At 48.0% G+C, this 20,099-nt stretch overlaps 1 protein-coding gene across 1 annotated transcript in view; it reads left to right on the plus strand.

The window, feature by feature from the left end:
• PPA2 (inorganic pyrophosphatase 2) overlaps positions 1 to 20,099 on the plus strand; it is a 113,166-nt gene that overhangs the window by 27,806 nt on the left and 65,261 nt on the right. Inside the window, exons 2-5 of the mRNA XM_063919340.1 lie at positions 4,612 to 4,676; positions 4,959 to 5,003; positions 17,198 to 17,251; positions 17,355 to 17,474. Coding sequence (XP_063775410.1) covers positions 4,612 to 4,676; positions 4,959 to 5,003; positions 17,198 to 17,251; positions 17,355 to 17,474 — 284 coding nt within the window. The remainder of the gene's footprint in view (positions 1 to 4,611; positions 4,677 to 4,958; positions 5,004 to 17,197; positions 17,252 to 17,354; positions 17,475 to 20,099) is intronic.

Here is a 20,099-nt window from a genome sequence, read left to right on the forward strand (position 1 = left end):
TCCCTGGATCCTTCAAATAGTATCTCAGGGATACAGGCTGGAATTCGAGGCGATTCCACCCCGCCGTTTCCTAAAATCCGCCTTGCCGATTGCTCCCTCAGACAGGGAGGCAGTGCTAGCGGCAATTCACAAGCTGTATTCCCAGCAGGTGATAATCAAGGTACCCCTACTTCAACAAGGCCGGGGTTACTATTCCACACTATTTGTGGTACCGAAACCGGACGGTTCGGTGAGACCCATTCTAAATTTGAAGTCCTTGAACACATACATAAAAAAATTCAAGTTCAAGATGGAATCGCTCAGGGCGGTTATTGCAAGCCTGGACGAGGGGGATTACATGGTATCCCTGGACATCAAGGATGCTTACCTGCATGTCCCCATTTACAATTCTCACCAGGAGTACCTCAGATTTGTGGTACAGGATTGCCATTACCAATTCCAGACGCTGCCGTTTGGACTCTCCACGGCACCGAGGGTATTTACCAAGGTTATGGCGGAAATGATGATACTCCTTCGAAAAAAGGGAGTTTTAATTATCCCATACTTGGACGATCTCCTAATAAAGGCACGATCCAAGGAACAGTTGTTAGTGGGAGTAGCACTATCTCAGGAAGTGCTGAGCCAGCACGGTTGGATTCTGAATATCCCAAAGTCACAGCTGGTCCCCACGACACGTCTAATGTTCCTGGGAATGATTCTGGACACGGCCCAGAAAAAAGTGTTTCTCCCGGAGGAGAAAGCCAGGGAGTTGTCTTCTCTAGTCAGAGACCTCCTAAAACCAAAACAGGTATCGGTGCATCACTGCACGCGGGTCCTGGGAAAGATGGTAGCTTCTTACGAAGCAATTCCATTCGGCAGGTTCCATGCCAGAATCTTTCAGTGGAACCTGTTGGACAAGTGGTCCGGATCGCATCTTCAGATGCATCGTTTAATAACCCTGTCTCCACGAACCAGGGTGTCTCTTCTGTGGTGGCTGAACAGTGCTCATCTTCTGGAGGGCCGCAGATTCGGCATACAGGACTGGGTCCTGGTGACCACGGATGCCAGCCTACGGGGCTGGGGGGCAGTCACAAAGGGAAGAAATTTCCAGGGACTATGGTCAAGTCAGGAGACTGCCCTTCACATAAATATTCTGGAACTAAGGGCCATTTACAATGCCCTAAGTCAAGCAAAATCCCTGCTTCTACACCAGCCGGTGCTGATCCAGTCAGACAACATCACGGCAGTCGCCCATGTGAATCGACAAGGCGGCACAAGAAGCAGGACAGCGATGGCAGAAGCCACAAAAATTCTCCGATGGGCGGAAAATCATGTACTAGCACTGTCAGCAGTGTTCATCCCGGGAGTGGACAACTGGGAAGCAGACTTTCTCAGCAGGCACGACCTCCACCCGGGAGAGTGGGGACTTCATCCAGAAGTCTTCAAAATGATTGTAAATCAATGGGGTCGTCCACAGGTGGACATGATGGCGTCCCGCATAAACAAAAAACTAGAGAAGTATTGCGCCAGGTCAAGAGACCCTCAGGCGATAGCGGTGGACGCCCTAGTGACACCGTGGGTGTACCGGTCAGTATATGTGTTCCCTCCTCTACCTCTCATACCAAAGGTACTGAGAATAATAAGAAAGCGAGGAGTAAACACAATTCTCGTGGTTCCGGATTGGCCAAGAAGAGCGTGGTACCCGGAACTTCAAGAGATGATCTCAGAGGACCCTTGGTCCCTGCCGCTCAGACAGGACCTGCTACAGCAGGGCCCCTGCCTGTTCCAAGACTTACCGCGGCTGCGTTTGACGGCATGGCGGTTGAACGCCGGATCCTGAAGGAAAAGGGCATTCCGGAGGAAGTCATTCCTACGCTTATTAAAGCCAGGAAAGATGTTACGGCAAAACATTATCACCGCATATGGCGGAAATATGTTGCATGGTGCGAGGCCAAAAAGGCCCCAACAGAGGAATTTCAACTGGGTCGATTTCTACATTTCCTGCAAGCAGGAGTGAATATGGGCCTAAAACTAGGCTCCATTAAAGTACAGATCTCGGCTCTGTCGATTTTCTTTCAAAAGGAACTAGCTTCAGTACCTGAAGTTCAGACATTTGTGAAAGGAGTGCTGCATATTCAGCCCCCATTTGTGCCTCCTGTGGCACCGTGGGATCTCAACGTGATGTTGAATTTCTTGAAATCACATTGGTTTGAGCCACTAAAAACCGTGGATCTGAAATATCTCACGTGGAAAGTGGTCATGTTATTGGCCTTGGCATCAGCCAGGCGAGTGTCAGAATTGGCGGCTTTATCATGTAAAAGCCCTTATCTGATTTTTCATATGGATAGGGCAGAATTGAGGACTCGTCCCCAGTTTCTCCCTAAGGTGGTGTCAGCGTTTCACCTGAACCAGCCTATTGTGGTGCCTGCGGCTACTAAGGATTTGGAGGACTCCAAGTTGCTAGACGTTGTCAGGGCCCTGCAAATATATGTTTCCAGGACGGCTGGAGTCAGAAAATCTGACTCGCTGTTTATCCTATATGCACCCAACAAGCTGGGTGCTCCTGCTTCTAAGCAGACTATTGCTCGTTGGATTTGTAGTACAATTCAGCTTGCACATACTGTGGCAGGCCTGCCACAGCCTACATCTGTCAATGCCCATTCCACAAGGAAGGTGGGCTCATCTTGGGCGGCTGCCCGAGGGGTCTCGGCTTTACAACTTTGCCGAGCAGCTACTTGGTCAGGGGCAAACACGTTTGCAAAATTCTATAAATTTGATACCCTGGCTGAGGAGGACCTGGAGTTCTCTCATTCGGTGCTGCAGAGTCATCCGCACTCTCCCGCCCGTTTGGGAGCTTTGGTATAATCCCCATGGTCCTTACGGAGTTCCCAGCATCCACTAGGATGTTAGAGAAAATAAGAATTTACTCACCGGTAATTCTGTTTCTCGTAGTCCGTAGTGGATGCTGGGCGCCCATCCCAAGTGCGGTCTATCTGCAATACTTGTACATAGTTATTGTTAACTAAATCGGGTTATTGTTGAGCCGTCTGTTGAGAGGCTCTATCGTTTCATACTGTTAACTGGGTTTCATATCACGAGTTGTTCGGTGTGATTGGTGTGGCTGGTATGAGTCTTACCCGGGATTCAAAATCCTTCCTTATTGTGTACGCTCGTCCGGGCACAGTACCTAACTGAGGCTTGGAGGAGGGTCATAGTGGGAGGAGCCAGTGCACACCAGGTAGTCTAAGATCTTTCTAGAGTGCCCAGCCTCCTTCGGAGCCCGCTATTCCCCATGGTCCTTACGGAGTTCCCAGCATCCACTACGGACTACGAGAAACAGAATTACCGGTGAGTAAATTCTTATTATATATATATACACACACATACATACATATATATATATATATATATATATATATATATATATATATATACATATATATATATATATATATATATATATATATGTGTGTGTATGTATATATATATATATATATATATATATGTGTGTATGTATATATATATATATATATATATATATATATATATATATATATATATATATATAATTAGTTTTTCTGTGTTATTTTATGATGAGTTTAATTTTTTAAATGTGGCCCGGCCCCAGTACATGCTGTAACTAGGGAAGTGACCCCTATTGGATGGGCTGTGCTCCCAGTGGTGATGTGCCCTGGAACGATCTGCTGGTGTAGCGCAGTCTGTGCATGAGAGAGAGGAGGAGGAGGAGCAGTAGCTCTGTGTGCAGTCCGTCAGTATGCAGCTCCGGAACTCCGGACATGTGGAAGGAGCATGATCTGCAGCAGGTGGATGTGATCTGAGCCTGTAATAGTTGACCGAGGTGGGGGTGGCAGCGCTGTGCCTGCTAGTTGTAATTGTGGGTGGGGGGTGCCACTGGTTGCTTGATCGCTGCTTGCGACAGTGATCGGGACATCCCGGGGAGGAGCCGTGGATACAGAGATGCTGGGAGACCACTCTGAGACTGGCGGATGCTGTAACATAAACTGTCAGCAGCCGCCAACTGGATGCGACCATGTCAGGGAAAGCCCAGCCTGGTGTGGTCGCATCTGATGCGACCATGCCAGGCAAGTGGTTAAGTGTGGTTTTATCCCATGGGTCAGAAAACTGGGAATTACAGTATCTCTTGGTTGCCCTGAAAGGGAGGGTTGTACATACAGTGCAGGCATGATTATTTTTTTTTTTTCTTTTAAGTCAAAGCATTAAAGCTTTTTCAAGAGCATACCAAAGATAGTTTGCTTCTAGCAGCACCCGCAGACCTTTTGTTTCAATTTCTAAACTGTACTAAAAAGTGGCAGAATGTTTGTTTGCTATGGAGAATTCTACTTTTCCCATAATGTTTTTGCCAATTTCCATAAATGTTCTCCAGGGTGAGAATGGTAATAGTTCATGCAATACTCCAGACTTTTTATGGGATCCATGTTTGTTTGGCACACACAAAGGACTCCTGCAGTATTTATTTTTAAAGCTGCATGTATCCGTTTCAAAAACTCATGTATATGATTTCTTCACTCCTGTAAACACAGGTTAATGAACAGTGGGTTGCTCTATGCAAGAATTCCAGAAATTAATCTGTAATTTCTTTATACTTAACAGAGAATGCAGAAGGTAAATTAATCTCCCCTTTTCATGACATCCCGCTGTACTCCAGAAGTGAAGAGGTAAAGTTGAGTTTCCACTTACTTGGGTCCAACTTCTGCAATATGGTGGGGAAATGTAAGTTGAATATGTCATGCACAAGAGAGGAGAAGCTTATTGGTGTTTCGGAAGTGCTGTACCCCATGTAGAGTCCCTGCAACAACTGTCATACTATTTACTTGGAGAGAATTGTTTAACACTGGAAAGTACAGAGAATATATTACATCAGTTTCTGGATGTGGGGAGTGGTACTTCCTTAATGACCTGCCTTGGCAGATACACTGAAAGCTTTTCTTCTCATTCAGGAGCATGATGTACCAGCAAAGAAATCAAAGACCAACTTGCATAAGGTAAGGTTGTCTATTAAACTGCTATCTAAATGCTAAAAGTTATGAGTGTAAAATTCAAAAAGAAAGTCTTCACCAGCAACCCCCCCCCCCCCCCACCTCCCTTTCTGCACTGCAGGCAGATCAGAAGATGCGATGACAGACCCACAAGAGTACGCAATAGTTAGTACACACTTGACAATGAACAATATAGTGGTCAGATCCGCAGGATTGGACGACATCATATAGTGTGTACCCAGCTTAACAGTCCAGGTTTTAGTGATATCCATGTTGAGCATAGATGGTTAAATCTAAAGAACTGAGCTATTAAGTCACATGTGCTTAAATATGGCTATCTTTAAAACCTACACTGATAGTGTTTCCTTAAGGCCATGGTTTGGAACCCCTGGGACAGACTAATGCAAAAATGGCATGTAGGTGCCTATGTTGAATTGGATGCATGTTAAGATGTGTCCAGCTGGAAAACTGTAGCATTTGTGCCAGGTGTGGCAAGTATGTATGCTTGTGTCTTGTGATAGTGAAGATATGTATTTGTACATAACCATAATAATGTAATGAAGCCTCATACTCCATAGTATTGTGCCTTGACGTTATTAGTAACAACTCCCCCCCCCCCCCCCCCCCAAAAAAAAAGAAAATTCAAAAATACGATTTTGCACTGGAGACATGGAAATGATAGCAGTAATGCAACTAGGTTGCTACTTCTTAGAATTTTATTGGTTAACATATAAGCAAGTTCAGCTGAGGGGTCAAGATTTAATCCGCCAATCATAAGTGTTTCTCTGACGTCCTAGTGGATGCTGGGAACTCCGTAAGGACCATGGGGAATAGCGGCTCCGCAGGAGACTGGGCACAAAAAGAAAGCTTTAGGACTACCTGGTGTGCACTGGCTCCTCCCCCTATGACCCTCCTCCAAGCCTCAGTTAGATTTTTGTGCCCGACCGAGCAGGGTGCAATCTAGGGGGCTCTCCTGAGCTTCTTAGAAAAAAGTTAGTTTTAGGTTTTTTATTTTCAGTGAGACCTGCTGGCAACAGGCTCACTGCATCGAGGGACTAAGGGGAGAAGAAGCGAACCTGCCTGCTTGCAGCCAGCTTGGGCTTCTTAGGCTACTGGACACCATTAGCTCCAGAGGGATCGAACACAGGCCCAGCCTCGGAGTCCGGTCCCAGAGCCGCGCCGCTGGCCCCCTTACAGAGCCAGAAGCAAGAAGAGGTCCGGAAATTCGGCGGCAGAAGACATCAGTCTTCATCAAGGTAGCGCACAGCACTGCAGCTGTGCGCCATTGCTCCTCATGCACACCTCACACTGCGGTCACTGATGGGTGCAGGGCGCTGGGGGGGGGCGCCCTGAGCAGCAATATTAACACCTTGGCTGGCAAAAATACATCACATATAGCCCCCAGGGCTATATGGACGTACATTAACCCCTGCCAGATTTTACAAAAAAGCGGGAGAAAAGTCAGCCGAAAAGGGGGCGGAGCTATCTCTCTCGGCACACTGGCGCCATTTTCCCTCACAGCTCCGCTGGAAGGACGTCTCCCTGACTCTCCCCTGCAGTCCTGCACTACAGAAAAGGGTAACAAAGAGAGGGGGGGCACTAATTAGGCGCAGTATTACAGATAACAGCAGCTATATATATAGCGCTCTGGTGTGTGCTGGCATACTCTCCCTCTGTCTCCCCAAAGGGCTAGTGGGGTCCTGTCCTCTTTCAGAGCATTCCCGGTGTGTGTGCTGTGTGTCGGTACGGCTGTGTCGACATGTATGAAGAGGAAAATGATGTGGAGGCGGCGCTATTGCCTGTAGTGGAGATGTCACTCCCTAGGGGGTCGACACCTGAGTGGATGGGCTTATGGAAGGAATTACGTGAAAGTGTCAACTCTTTACATAAGAAGTTTGATGACATGGGACAGCCGGCTTCTCAGCTTGTTCCTGTCCAGGCGTCTCAAGGGCCATCAGGGGCTCTAAAACGCCCGCTACCTCAGATGGCAGATACAGACGTCGACACGGATACTGACTCCAGTGTCGACGACGAGGAGACAAATGTAACTTCCAGTAGGGCCACACGTTACATGATTGAGGCAATGAAAAATGTTTTACACATTTCTGATAATACCACAGGTACCACTAAAAAGGGTATTATGTTTGGTGAGAAAAAACTACCTGTAGTTTTTCCTGCATCTGAGGAATTAAATGAAGTGTGTGATGAAGCGTGGGTTTCTCCTGATGATAAAAAACAAATAATTCCTAGGAAGTTATTGGCAATGTACCCTTTCCCGCCAGAGGATAGGGCGCGTTGGGAAACTCCCCCTAGGGTAGATAAAGCGCTCACACGCTTGTCCAAACTGGTGGCACTACCGTCTCCGGATACGGCCGCCCTTAAGGATCCTGCTGACAGAAAGCAGGAGACTATCCTGAAGTGTATATACACACACACTGGTGTTATACTGCGACCAGCAATCGCCTCAGCCTGGATGTGCAGTGCTGGGGTGGCTTGGTCAGACTCCCTGACTGACAATATTGATACCCTGGATAGGGACAGTATATTACTGACTGTAGAGCATTTAAAAGATGCATTTTTATACATGCGTGATGCACAGAGGGATATTTGCCGACTGGCATCAAGAGTAAGTGCTATGTCCATTTCCGCCAGAAGGGGGTTATGGACTCGGCAGTGGTCAGGTGATGCCGATTCTAAAAGGCATATGGAAGTATTGCCTTATAAAGGGGAGGAGTTATTTGGGGTAGGTCTGTCGGACCTGGTTTCCACGGCAACTGCTGGGAAATCCACGTTTTTACCCCAGGTCGCCTCTCAGCAAAAGAAGACATCGTATTATCATGCGCAGTCCTTTCGGCCCCATAAGGGCAAGCGGGCAAAAGGCTCCTCTTTTCTGCCCCGTGGCAGAGGGAGAGGAAAAAGGCTGCAGCAAACAGCCAGTTCCCAGGAACGGAAGTCCTCCCCCGCTTCCGCCAAGTCCTCAGCATGACGCTGGGGCTCTACAGGCGGACTCGGGTACGGTGGGGGCCCGTCTCAAGAATTTCAGCGCACAGTGGGCTCGCTCACAAGTAGATCCCTGGATCCTTCAGGTAGTATCTCAGGGGTACAAATTGGAATTCGAGACGTCTCCCCCTCGCCGTTTCCTAAAGTCTGCCTTACCGACGACTCCTTCCGACAGGGAGGCGGTATTAGAAGCTATCCACAAGCTGTATTCCCAGCAGGTGATAATCAAGGTACCCCTCCTGCAACAAGGAAAGGGGTATTATTCCACAATGTTTGTGGTACCGAAGCCGGACGGCCCGGTGAGACCCATTTTAAATCTAAAGTCATTGAACACTTACATAAAGAAGTTCAAATTCAAGATGGAGTCACTCAGAGCGGTTATCTCGAGCCTGGAGGAAGGGGATTATATGGTGTCTCTGGACATCAAGGATGCTTACCTGCATGTCCCAATTTACCCTTCTCACCAAGGGTACCTCAGGTTTGTGGTACAGAACTGCCACTATCAGTTCCAAACGCTGCCGTTTGGATTGTCCACGGCACCGCGGGTCTTTACCAAGGTAATGGCCGAAATGATGATACTCCTTCGAAGGAAGGGAGTTTTCTCTGACGTCCTAGTGGATGCTGGGAACTCCGTAAGGACCATGGGGAATAGCGGCTCCGCAGGAGACTGGGCACATCTAAAGAAAGCTTTAGGATCACCTGGTGTGCACTGGCTCCTCCCCCTATGACCCTCCTCCAAGCCTCAGTTAGATTTCTGTGCCCGACGAGAAGGGTGCACACTAGGGGCTCTCCTGAGCTCTTTGTGAAAGTTTTAGTTTAGGTTTATTATTTTCAGTGAGACCTGCTGGCAACAGGCTCACTGCATCGAGGGACTAAGGGGAGAAGAAGCGAACTCACCTGCGTGCAGAGTGGATTGGGCTTCTTAGGCTACTGGACATTAGCTCCAGAGGGACGATCACAGGTTCAGCCTGGATGGGTCACCGGAGCCGCGCCGCCGTCCCCCTTACAGAGCCAGAAGAGCGAAGAGGTCCGGAAAAATCGGCGGCAGAAGACGATCCTGTCTTCAGATAAGGTAGCGCACAGCACCGCAGCTGTGCGCCATTGCTCTCAGCACACTTCACACTCCGGTCACTGAGGGTGCAGGGCGCTGGGGGGGGCAGCGCCCTGAGACGCAAAAAATCGATAAAAAAACCTTATATGGCTAAAATAAATGCATCACATATAACTCCTGGGCTATATGGATGCATTTAACCCCTGCCAAAACATACAGAAAAAGGATGATAAGGACGCCGAGAAAGGGGCGGAGCCTATCTCCTCAGCACACTGGCGCCATTTTCCCTCACAGCTCAGTTGGAGGGAAGCTCCCTGGCTCTCCCCTGCAGTCACTACACTACAGAAAGGGGTTAAAAAAGAGAGGGGGGCACAAATTAGGCGCAGTATGTAACAATACAGCAGCTATAAAGGGAAAAACACTTATATAAGGTTATCCCTGTATATATATAGCGCTCTGGTGTGTGCTGGCAAACTCTCCCTCTGTCTCCCCAAAGGGCTAGTGGGGTCCTGTCCTCTATCAGAGCATTCCCTGTGTGTGTGTGCTGTGTGTCGGTACGTTGGTGTCGACATGTATGAGGAGAAAAATGATAAGGAGACGGAGTAGAGTGTCTGAAATTGTGTTGTCACCCCCTAGGGGGTCGACACCTGAGTGGATGTACTGTTGAAATTGCGTGACAGTGTCAGCTTTGTATAAAGACAGTGGTTGACATGAGACAGCCGGCTACTCAGCTTGTGCATGTCCAGACGTCTCATACAGGGGCCCTAAAGCGCCCGTTACCTCAGATACAGACGCCGACAGGGGTACTGACTCCTGTGTCGACGGTGAAGAGACAACCGTGATTTCCAATAGGGCCACACATTGCATGATTGAGGCAATGGAAAAAGTTTACACTTTTCTGATAATATGAATACCACCAAAAAAAGGGGTATTATGTTTGGTGAGGAAAAACTTCCTGTAGTTTTCCTGAATCTGAGAAATAAAATGAGGTGTGTGATGATGCGTGGGTTTCCCCCCGATAACAATTGATATTTTCTAAAAAGTTATTGGCAGTATACCTTTTCCCGCCAGAGGTTAGGGTGCGTTGGGAAACACCCCCTAGGGTGGATAAAGCGCTCACACGCTTGTAAAAACAAGGGCTCTACCCTCTCCTGAGATGGCCGCCCTTAAGGATCCTGCTGATAGAAAGCAGGAGCGTATCCTAAAATGTATTTACACACATACTGGTGTTATACTGCGACCAGCAATCGCCTCAGCCTGGATGTGCAGTGCTGGGTTGGCGTGGTCGGATTCCCTGACTGGAAATATGATATCCTAGATAAGGACAGTATATTATTGCCTATAGAGCAATTAAAAGATGCATTTCTATATATGCAGGATGCACAGCGGAATATTTGCCGACTGGCATCAAGTATAAGTGCGTTGTCCAATTATTCCAGTAAAGTGGTCAGGTGATGCGGATTCCAAACGGCATTTGGAAGTATTGCCTTAAAAGAGGGGATGTACCCCAGGTCGCCTCTCAAAATAAGACGCCGTATTATCAGGCGCAGTCCTGGTTGGCAAGCGGACAAAAGGGTTCCTCTTTTCTGCTCGTGACAGAGGGAGAGGAAAATGGCTGCAGAGATCAGCCAGTTCCAAGGAACAGAAACCCTTTTCCGCCGCTGCCAAGCCCTCAGTATGACGCTAGGGCTTTACAAATTCAGGCACGGTGGGGTCCCGTTCTCAATGAATTTCAGTGCGCAGTGGGCTCACTCGCAAGTAGACCCCTGGATCCTTCAGATAATATTTCAGGGGTACAAATTGGAATTCGAGACGTATTCCCCTCGCCGTTTCCAAAAGTCTGTTTTACCGACGTCTCCCGCTGACAGGGAGGCAGTTTTGGAAGCCATTCACAAGCTGTATTCCCAGCAGGTGATAATCAAGGTACCCCTCCTGCAACAGGGAACGGGGTATTATTCCACACTATTGTGGTACCGAAGCCAGACGGCTCGGTGAGACCGATTTTAAAATCTAAAATCTAAAATCTTTGAACACTTGCATACAGAGGTTCAAATTCAAAATTGAGTCACTCGGAGCAGTGATTGCAAACCTGGAAGAAGGGGACTACATGATGTCTCGGGACATCAAGGAGGCTTACCTTCATGTCAAAATTTACCCTTCTCACCAATGGTATTTCAGGTTATGGTACAGAACTGTATCAGTTCGGACGCTGCCGTAGGGATGGTCCACGGCACCCCGGGTCTTTACTGAAGTAATGACCGAAATGATGATATTCCTTCGAAGGAAGGGAATTTTAGTTATCCTTTACTTGGACGATTCCCTGATAAGGGTAAGATCCAGGGAACAGTTGGAGATCGGTGTAGCACTATATCAGGTAGTGTTGCGGCAGCACGATTGGATTTTCAATATTCCAAAAATCGCAGCTGGTTCCGACGACTTGTCTTCTGTTCCTAGGGATGATTCTGGACATAGTCCAGAAAGAAGGTGCTTCTCCCGGAGGAGAAAGCCAGGGAGTTATCCGAGCTAGTCAGGAACCTCCTAAAACCGAACCAAGTCTCAGTGCATCAATGCACAAGGGTTCTGGGTAAAAATGGTGGCTTCCTACGAAGCAATCCCATTCGGCAGATTCCACGCACAGTGGAACCTTCTGGACAAATGGTCCGGGTCGCATCTTCAGATGCTTCAGCGGATAACCCTGTCACCAGGGACAAGGGTATCCCTCCTGTGGTGGTTGCAGAGTGCTCACCTTCTAGAGGGCCGCAGATTCGGCATTCGGGACTGGGTCCTGGTGGCCACGGATGCCAGCCTGCGAGGCTGGGGAGCAGTCACACAGGGAAGGAATTTCCAGGGCTTATGGTCAAGCCTGGAGACATCTCTTCATAAAAACATTCTGGAACTAAGGGCCATTTACAATGCCCTAAGTCAAGCGAAACCCCTGCTTCAGGGTCAGGCGGTATTGATCCAATCGGACAACATCACGTCAGTCGCCCACGTAAACAGACAGGGCGGCACGAGAAGCAGGAGGGCAATGGCAGAAGCTGCAAGGATTTTCGCTGGGCGGAAAATCATGTGATAGCACTGTCAGCAGTGTTCATTCCGGGAGTGGACAACTGGGAAGCAGACTTCCTCAGCAGACACGACCTTCACCCGGGAGAGTGGGGACTTCACCCAGAAGTCTTCCACCTGATTGTAAACCGTTGGGAAAAACAAAAGGTGGACATAATGGCGTCCCGTCTAAACAAAAAACTAGACAGATATTGCGCCAGGTCAAGGGACCCTCAGGCAATAGCGGTGGACGCTCTGGTAACACCGTGGGTGTACCAGTCAGTGTATGGGTTCCCTCCTCTGCCCCTCATACCAAAAGTACTGAGAATCATAAGAAGGAGAGGAGTAAGAACTATACTCGTGGTTCCGGATTGGCCAAGAAGGACTTGGTATCCGGAACTTCAAGAGATGCTCACGGACGAACCGTGGCCTCTACCTCTAAGAAAGGACCTGCTCCAGCAAGGGCCTTGTCTGTTCCAAGACTTACCGCGGCTGCGTTTGACGGCATGGCGGTTGAACGCCGGATCCTGAAGATCCCTACCCTGGTCAAGGCCAGGAAAGACGTAACCGCAAAACATTATCACCGCATTTGGCGAAAATATGTTGCGTGGGGTGAGGCCAAGAAGGCCCCTACAGAGGCATTTCAACTGGGTCGTTTCCTCCATTTCCTGCAAACAGGACTGTCTATGGGCCTAAAAATTAGGGTCCATTAAGGTTCAAATTTCGGCCCTGTCGATTTTCTTCCAAAAAGAACTGGCTTCAGTGCCTGAAGTTCAGACATTTGTAAAAGGGGTACTGCATATACAGTCTCCTTTTGTGCCTCCAGTGGCACCTTGGGGATCTCAATGTTGTGTTGAGTTTTCCTAAAGTCACATTGGTTTGAACCACTCACCACTGTGGACTTAAAATATCTCACATGGAAGTGACGAGTTAGCCCTGGTTTCAGCCAGGCGGGTGTCAGAATTGGCGGCTTTATCATATAAAAGCCCTTACTTAATAGTTCATTCTGAAAGGACAGAATTGAGGACTCGTCCTCAAATTTTCTACCTAAGGTGGTTTCTGCATTTCACATGAACCAACCTATTGTGGTACCTGCGGCTACTAAGGACTTGGAGGATTCCAAGTTGCTTGACGTGGTCAGGACCCTGAAAATACATGTTTCCAGGACGGCTGGAGTCAGAAAATCTGACTCGCTGTTTATCCTGTATGCACCCAACAAACTGGGTGCTTCTGCTTCTAAGCAGACGATTGCTCGTTGGATTTGTAGTACAATTCAGCTTGCACATTCTGTGGCAGGCCTGCCACAGCCAAAAATCTTAAAATGCCCACTCCACAAGGAAGGTGGGCTCATCTTGGGCAGCTGCCCGAGGGGTCTCGGCTTTACAACTTTGCCGAGCAGTTACTTGGTCAGGAGCAAATACGTTTGTAAAATTCTACAAATTTGATATCTTGACTGAGGAGGACCTGGAGTTCTCTCATTCGGTGCTGCAGAGTCATCCGCACTCTCCCGCCCGTTTGGGAGCTTTGGTATAATCCCCATGGTCCTTACGGAGTTCCCAGCATCCACTAGGACGTCAGAGAAAATAAGAATTTACTTACCGATAATTCTATTTCTCGTAGTCCGTAGTGGATGCTGGGCGCCCATCCCAAGTGCGGATTGTCTGCAATACTGGTACATAATTATTGTTACCAAAAAATTCGGGTTATTGTTGTAGTGAGCCATCTTTTCTAGAGGCTCCTCTATTATCATGCTGTTAACTGGGTTCAGATCACAAGTTGTACAGTGTGATTGGTGTGGCTGGTATGAGTCTTACCCGGGATTCAAAATCCTTCCTTATTGTGTACGCTCGTCCGGGCACAGTATCCTAACTGAGGCTTGGAGGAGGGTCATAGGGGGAGGAGCCAGTGCACACCAGGTGATCCTAAAGCTTTCTTTAGATGTGCCCAGTCTCCTGCGGAGCCGCTATTCCCCATGGTCCTTACTGAGTTCCCAGCATCCACTACGGACTACGAGAAATAGAATTATCGGTAAGTAAATTCTTATTTTAAGTATCCCGTACTTGGACGATCTCCTGATAAGGGCGAGATCCAGGGAACAGTTGGTAGTCGGGGTAGCACTATCTCAAGAAGTGTTACGACAGCACGGTTGGATTCTCAATATTCCAAAATCGCAGCTGATCCCGACGACACGTCTTCTGTTCCTAGGGATGATTCTGGACACAGTCCAGAAAAAGGTATTTCTCCCGGAGGAGAAAGCCAGGGAGTTATCCGATCTACTCAGAAACCTCCTAAAACCAGGTCAAGTATCGGTGCATCAATGCACAAGGGTCCTGGGAAAAATGGTGGCTTCTTACGAAGCAATTCCATTCGGCAGATTCCACGCAAGAACTTTCCAGTGGGACCTGCTGGACAAATGGTCCGGATCGCATCTTCAGATGCATCAGAGGATAACCCTGTCACCAAGGACAAGGGTGTCTCTCCTGTGGTGGTTGCAGAGTGCCCATCTTTTAGAGGGCCGCAGATTCGGCATTCAGGACTGGGTCCTGGTGACCACGGATGCCAACCTTCGAGGCTGGGGAGCAGTCACACAGGGAAGAAATTTCCAGGGAGTGTGGTCAAACCTGGAGACCTCACTTCACATAAATATCCTGGAGCTAAGGGCCATTTACAATGCCCTAAGCCAAGCGAGACCTCTGCTTCAGGACCAGCCGGTGTTGATCCAGTCGGACAACATCACGGCGGTCGCCCACGTAAACAGACAGGGCGGCACAAGAAGCAGGAGGGCAATGGCAGAAGCTGCAAGGATTCTCCGATGGGCGGAAAATCATGTGATAGCACTGTCAGCAGTGTTTATTCCGGGAGTGGACAACTGGGAAGCAGACTTCCTCAGCAGACACGACCTCCACCCGGGAGAGTGGGGACTTCACCCGGAGGTTTTCCACATGATTGTAAGCCGTTGGGAAAAACCAATGATGGCGTCCCGCCTCAACAAAAAACTAAAAAGTTATTGCGCCAGGTCAAGGGACCCTCAGGCGATAGCTGTGGACGCCCTGGTAACGCCGTGGGTGTACCAGTCGGTTTATGTGTTCCCTCCTCTGCCGCTCATACCCAAGGTACTGAGAATTATAAGACGGAGAGGTGTAAGAACTATACTCGTGGCTCCGGATTGGCCAAGAAGGACTTGGTACCCGGAACTTCTAGAGATGCTCACAGAGGACCCGTGGCCTCTACCTCTAAGAAGGGACCTGCTCCAGCAGGGACCCTGTCTGTTCCAAGACTTACCGCGGCTGCGTTTGACGGCATGGCGGTTGAACGCCGGATCCTGAAGGAAAAAGGCATTCCAGAAGAAGTCATCCCTACTTTGATAAAAGCCAGAAAGGATGTATCCGCAAAGCATTATCACCGCATTTGGCGAAAATATGTTGCGTGGTGCGAGGCCAGGAAGGCCCCGACGGAGGAATTTCAACTTGGTCGATTCCTGCATTTCCTGCAAACAGGAGTGTCTATGGGCCTCAAATTGGGATCCATTAAGGTTCAGATTTCGGCCCTGTCGATTTTCTTCCAGAAAGAACTGGCTTCAGTTCCTGAAGTTCAGATGTTTGTCAAGGGGGTGCTGCATATACAGCCTCCTTTTGTGCCTCCAGTGGCACCTTGGGATCTCAATGTAGTTTTGGGGTTCCTAAAATCACATTGGTTTGAACCACTTAAATCTGTGGATTTAAAATATCTCACGTGGAAAGTGGTCATGCTGTTGGCCCTGGCTTCGGCCAGGCGCGTGTCGGAATTGGCGGCTTTATCCTGTAAAAGCCCTTATCTGATTTTCCATTCGGACAGGGCGGAATTGAGGACTCGTCCTCAGTTTCTCCCTAAGGTGGTGTCAGCGTTTCACCTGAACCAGCCTATTGTGGTGCCTGCGGCTACTAGGGACTTGGAGGACTCCAAGTTGCTAGACGTTGTCAGGGCCCTGAAAATATATATTTCCAGGACGGCTGGAGTCAGAAAATCTGACTCGCTGTTTATCCTGTACGCACCCAACAAGCTGGGTGCTCCTGCTTCTAAGCAGACTATTGCTCGCTGGATTTGTAATACAATTCAGCTTGCGCATTCTGTGGCAGGCCTGCCACAGCCAAAATCTGTAAAAGCCCACTCTACAAGGAAGGTGGGCTCATCCTGGGCGGCTGCCTGAGGGGTCCCGGCTTTACAACTTTGCCGAGCTGCTACTTGGTCAGGGTCAAATACCTTTGTAAAATTTTACAAATTTGACACTCTGGCTGAGGAGGACCTTGAGTTTTCTCATTCGGTGCTGCAGAGTCATCCGCACTCTCCCACCCGTTTGGGAGCTTTGGTATAATCCCCATGGTCTTTACGGAGTTCCCAGCATCCACTAGGACGTCAGAGAAAATAAGAATTTACTTACCGATAATTCTATTTCTCGTAGTCCGTAGTGGATGCTGGGCGCCCATCCCAAGTGCGGATTGTCTGCAATACTTGTACATAGTTATTGTTAACTAATCGGGTTCTTGTTGTGAGCCATCTATTCAGAGGCTCCTCTGTTATCATGCTGTTAACTGGGTTTTGTGTCACAAGTTGTACGGTGTGATTGGTGTGGCTGGTATGAGTCTTACCCGGGATTCAAAAATCCTTCCTTATTGTGTACGCTCGTCCGGGCACAGTATCCTAACTGAGGCTTGGAGGAGGGTCATAGGGGGAGGAGCCAGTGCACACCAGGTAGTCCTAAAGCTTTCTTTTTGTGCCCAGTCTCCTGCGGAGCCGCTATTCCCCATGGTCCTTACGGAGTTCCCAGCATCCACTACGGACTACGAGAAATAGAATTATCGGTAAGTAAATTCTTATTTTTGCTTGTGCTGCTAGTCTGTGGTCAGTATGTATTTTACAGTATCATTTGAAAGGAAATTTAAAAAAAAAAATGAAAAAAACTTTTTTAAACTCTAGTAATCCCAGTGCTTTTTTCATATTATTCTTACTGAAAAATCCTTATTAATCAAGAGTCTGATTTATATTTTCCCATTTGTAACTTCAGAACTGCCATATGTAATAATTTTTGGAGACTTGAAAAGTATTTATATCTTAATCTGTGTTCTAGAATGTCATGAACATGGTAGTTGAAATTCCACGATGGACAAATGCAAAAATGGAGGTACCTGTCACTTACATGCACGTATCCATGCTACTACTCTCATAGCTGTGGAGGTCTTCATAAAATATATTTACTTTACATTTATTTATTTATTCCTTTTCAGATTGCAACAAAAGAGTCTCTAAATCCAATTAAACAAGATGTTAAAAAAGGAAAACTTCGATATGTTGCAAATATTTTCCCTCACAAAGGATACATATGGAACTATGGTGCTCTTCCTCAGGTCATAACTGGCTCAACATCATAAAGTCTTCTCTCTTTTTCCTGGAATATATACTTTGCTTACAGGTTACTCTGCAAATATTTATGAAGTGTATCTAATCTTAGTATAGTATATAACAGCAATTGTATCTGTTCCTGAAAAACACTTTTGACATGGTAGCCAGATAATAAGCTCTTTTTATTTTAATAGTGTCAAGTGTTCTGAACCCCTCCCCCCCCCCCCTCCCCATTATGTCCAGCACTGAACCTCATTGGCATAACATCCCCCCCCCCCCCCCCCGCAGTCCATCCAGCACTGTGCTTCCCATCCACCTCTCCAGTACAGCCGTCATGCCACTCCCTTTGCCTCTGTATATGCACCACCGTGCATACCAGTACCCAGTAGCAGGTCAGTGCGGTGACATCACAGTGATCTCTTGTAATCTCTTGTAATTCTCCTGGAGCATCTGTTCACTGGCCTCCCCTGGGGATCGACTGCCGTTGCTTCACACAGTCACCTGACATGGCCGCCTTTGGGTCTCTCCTGTCCCCTCAGGTGCTGTTTTGCCAGGCAAGTGCCCTCCGTATCATGGATAGAAGGGGGATGCACAGCACCTCTATGCCTAGTGTTGGGCGCTGTGCATCCCCTTCTATCCATGATACGGAGTGCTGTGTACCCCCCCTCTATGCCTAGTGCTTGTCCTTCAGTGGGTGCATTTTCTTCACCTCTGTCCCTTGTGCTGGTCAGTGAGTGGGTGCTGAGCCTCTGTCCCTGGTGCTGGGAAGTGAGTGGGTGCTAGTCCTCACCTTTGTCCCTGGACCATCAGTGGGTAACATGTATAAGCATCTCTACTGTGTGGTGTAACGTGTATAAGTGTCACTACTGTGTGACGTAATGTGTACAAGGGGGACTGCTGTGTGGTATATGAATAATGGCCACTTCTGTATGGTGTAAAGTGAATTGTTACTAGTCTGTTACCACACCGCTTCCCCACGAAGCCACGCCCCTACATTTTTTGCCACGCATTGTCCCTATTTTGAATATGGGGGGACGACGACACCTTGTGAAGCTCGGCTCTTTTGCCCTGAGCCGGAGCACCACAAGGTCTAGGGCCGACCCTGAGACTGTGGTGATACCACATATACCGCTTTCAGATTGCAAACCCAGGTCAGGGCTTTTGAACCTGGGTCCAAGCAGCCACAGACTCTTTCACATTGCACCAAACAAAAATTGAGGGTGGGACTTAACTGGTGCTCAACAATTCACATTCATCTCCCCTGTGAACCTTTTCAACGTCATAGGTTTTGTTCACTCCGTAGGTTTATATAAATTATACAGTTTAATGCAATTAGGTGAATATACCTGGTCTTTGCTCCTAGTCACCGTCATTATTATTATTAAATTTTATTTATAAGGCGCCACAAGTGGTTCGCAGTGCCGTACAAAGGACAGTACAGGGAGGCAAAACTTAGCATTACAGAAATAGAGTACAGGTGACAGAGTGACCCCAATTCTCAAAACATAATACAGCTAAGATGTAAGTAGTGAGGATGTGATCTCCGTAATACAAGGGGCTGGTGGCCATAGATAGAGATGAGCCTTTACCAGCAGGAATAAAAGTGGGTAAAGGTGGTCGCCAGTGGCGTAACTAGAAATTTTTCTCCCCCAAGCCAAAAAATTCTTCGGCCCCCCCCCCCCCCCCCCCATAATTGGCACTAGGAAAGGGACAAACATGTGCGCGCCGAAGGCGTGCGGCGCCAAAAAGGGGCGTGGTTTTGTTTAAATGGGCGCGGCTTCGCATAAAGAGGCGTGGCATTGCAGGAATAGACTACCTTATACCCCAGTTTTGCAACCTGCACGCCCAGACGTTAGCCACCACAGGAAAGAAAAATAATCCTGATTCATGCCCCTTCCATTATTTGTCATTTTTGCTCCTTATAGTAATGCCCAGTATACATTATGCCACATACTGCAAAGGCCCTCAGACATTATGCCACACACAATAATGCACATGACACAATATGCACACACCGTAATGCCCCCGACACATTATGCCACACACCGTAATGTCTGTGACACATTATGACAGGAATCGCAATGCCCGTTATACATTATGCTACACACTGCAATGCCCCTGATACATTATAGCACATACCACAATGCCCATGATATAGTATACCACACACCGCAATGTCCGTGATACATTATGACACACACCGCAATGTCCGTGATACATTATGACACACACTGCAATGAACCTGAGACATTATACCACATACCACAATGCCCATGATATAGTATACCACACACCGCAATGTCCGTGATACATTATGCCACACTGCAATGACCCTGAGACATTATACCACATACCACAATGCCCGTGATATAGTATACAGACACCGTAATGCCTGACACATTATGCCACACACCGCAATGCCCATTATACATTATGCCACACACTGCAATGACCCTGAGACATTATACCACATACCACAATGCCCGTGATCTAGTATACCATACACCGTAATGCCTGTGACACATACCGCAATGCCCGTTATACCCTATGCCACACTGCAATGCCCCTGAGACATTATACCACATACCACAATGCCCGTGATATAGTTTGCCACACACCGTAATGCCTGT

This window comes from Pseudophryne corroboree, chromosome 1, assembly GCF_028390025.1.
Source record: "Pseudophryne corroboree isolate aPseCor3 chromosome 1, aPseCor3.hap2, whole genome shotgun sequence".
NCBI classification, from domain to species: domain Eukaryota; kingdom Metazoa; phylum Chordata; class Amphibia; order Anura; family Myobatrachidae; genus Pseudophryne; species Pseudophryne corroboree.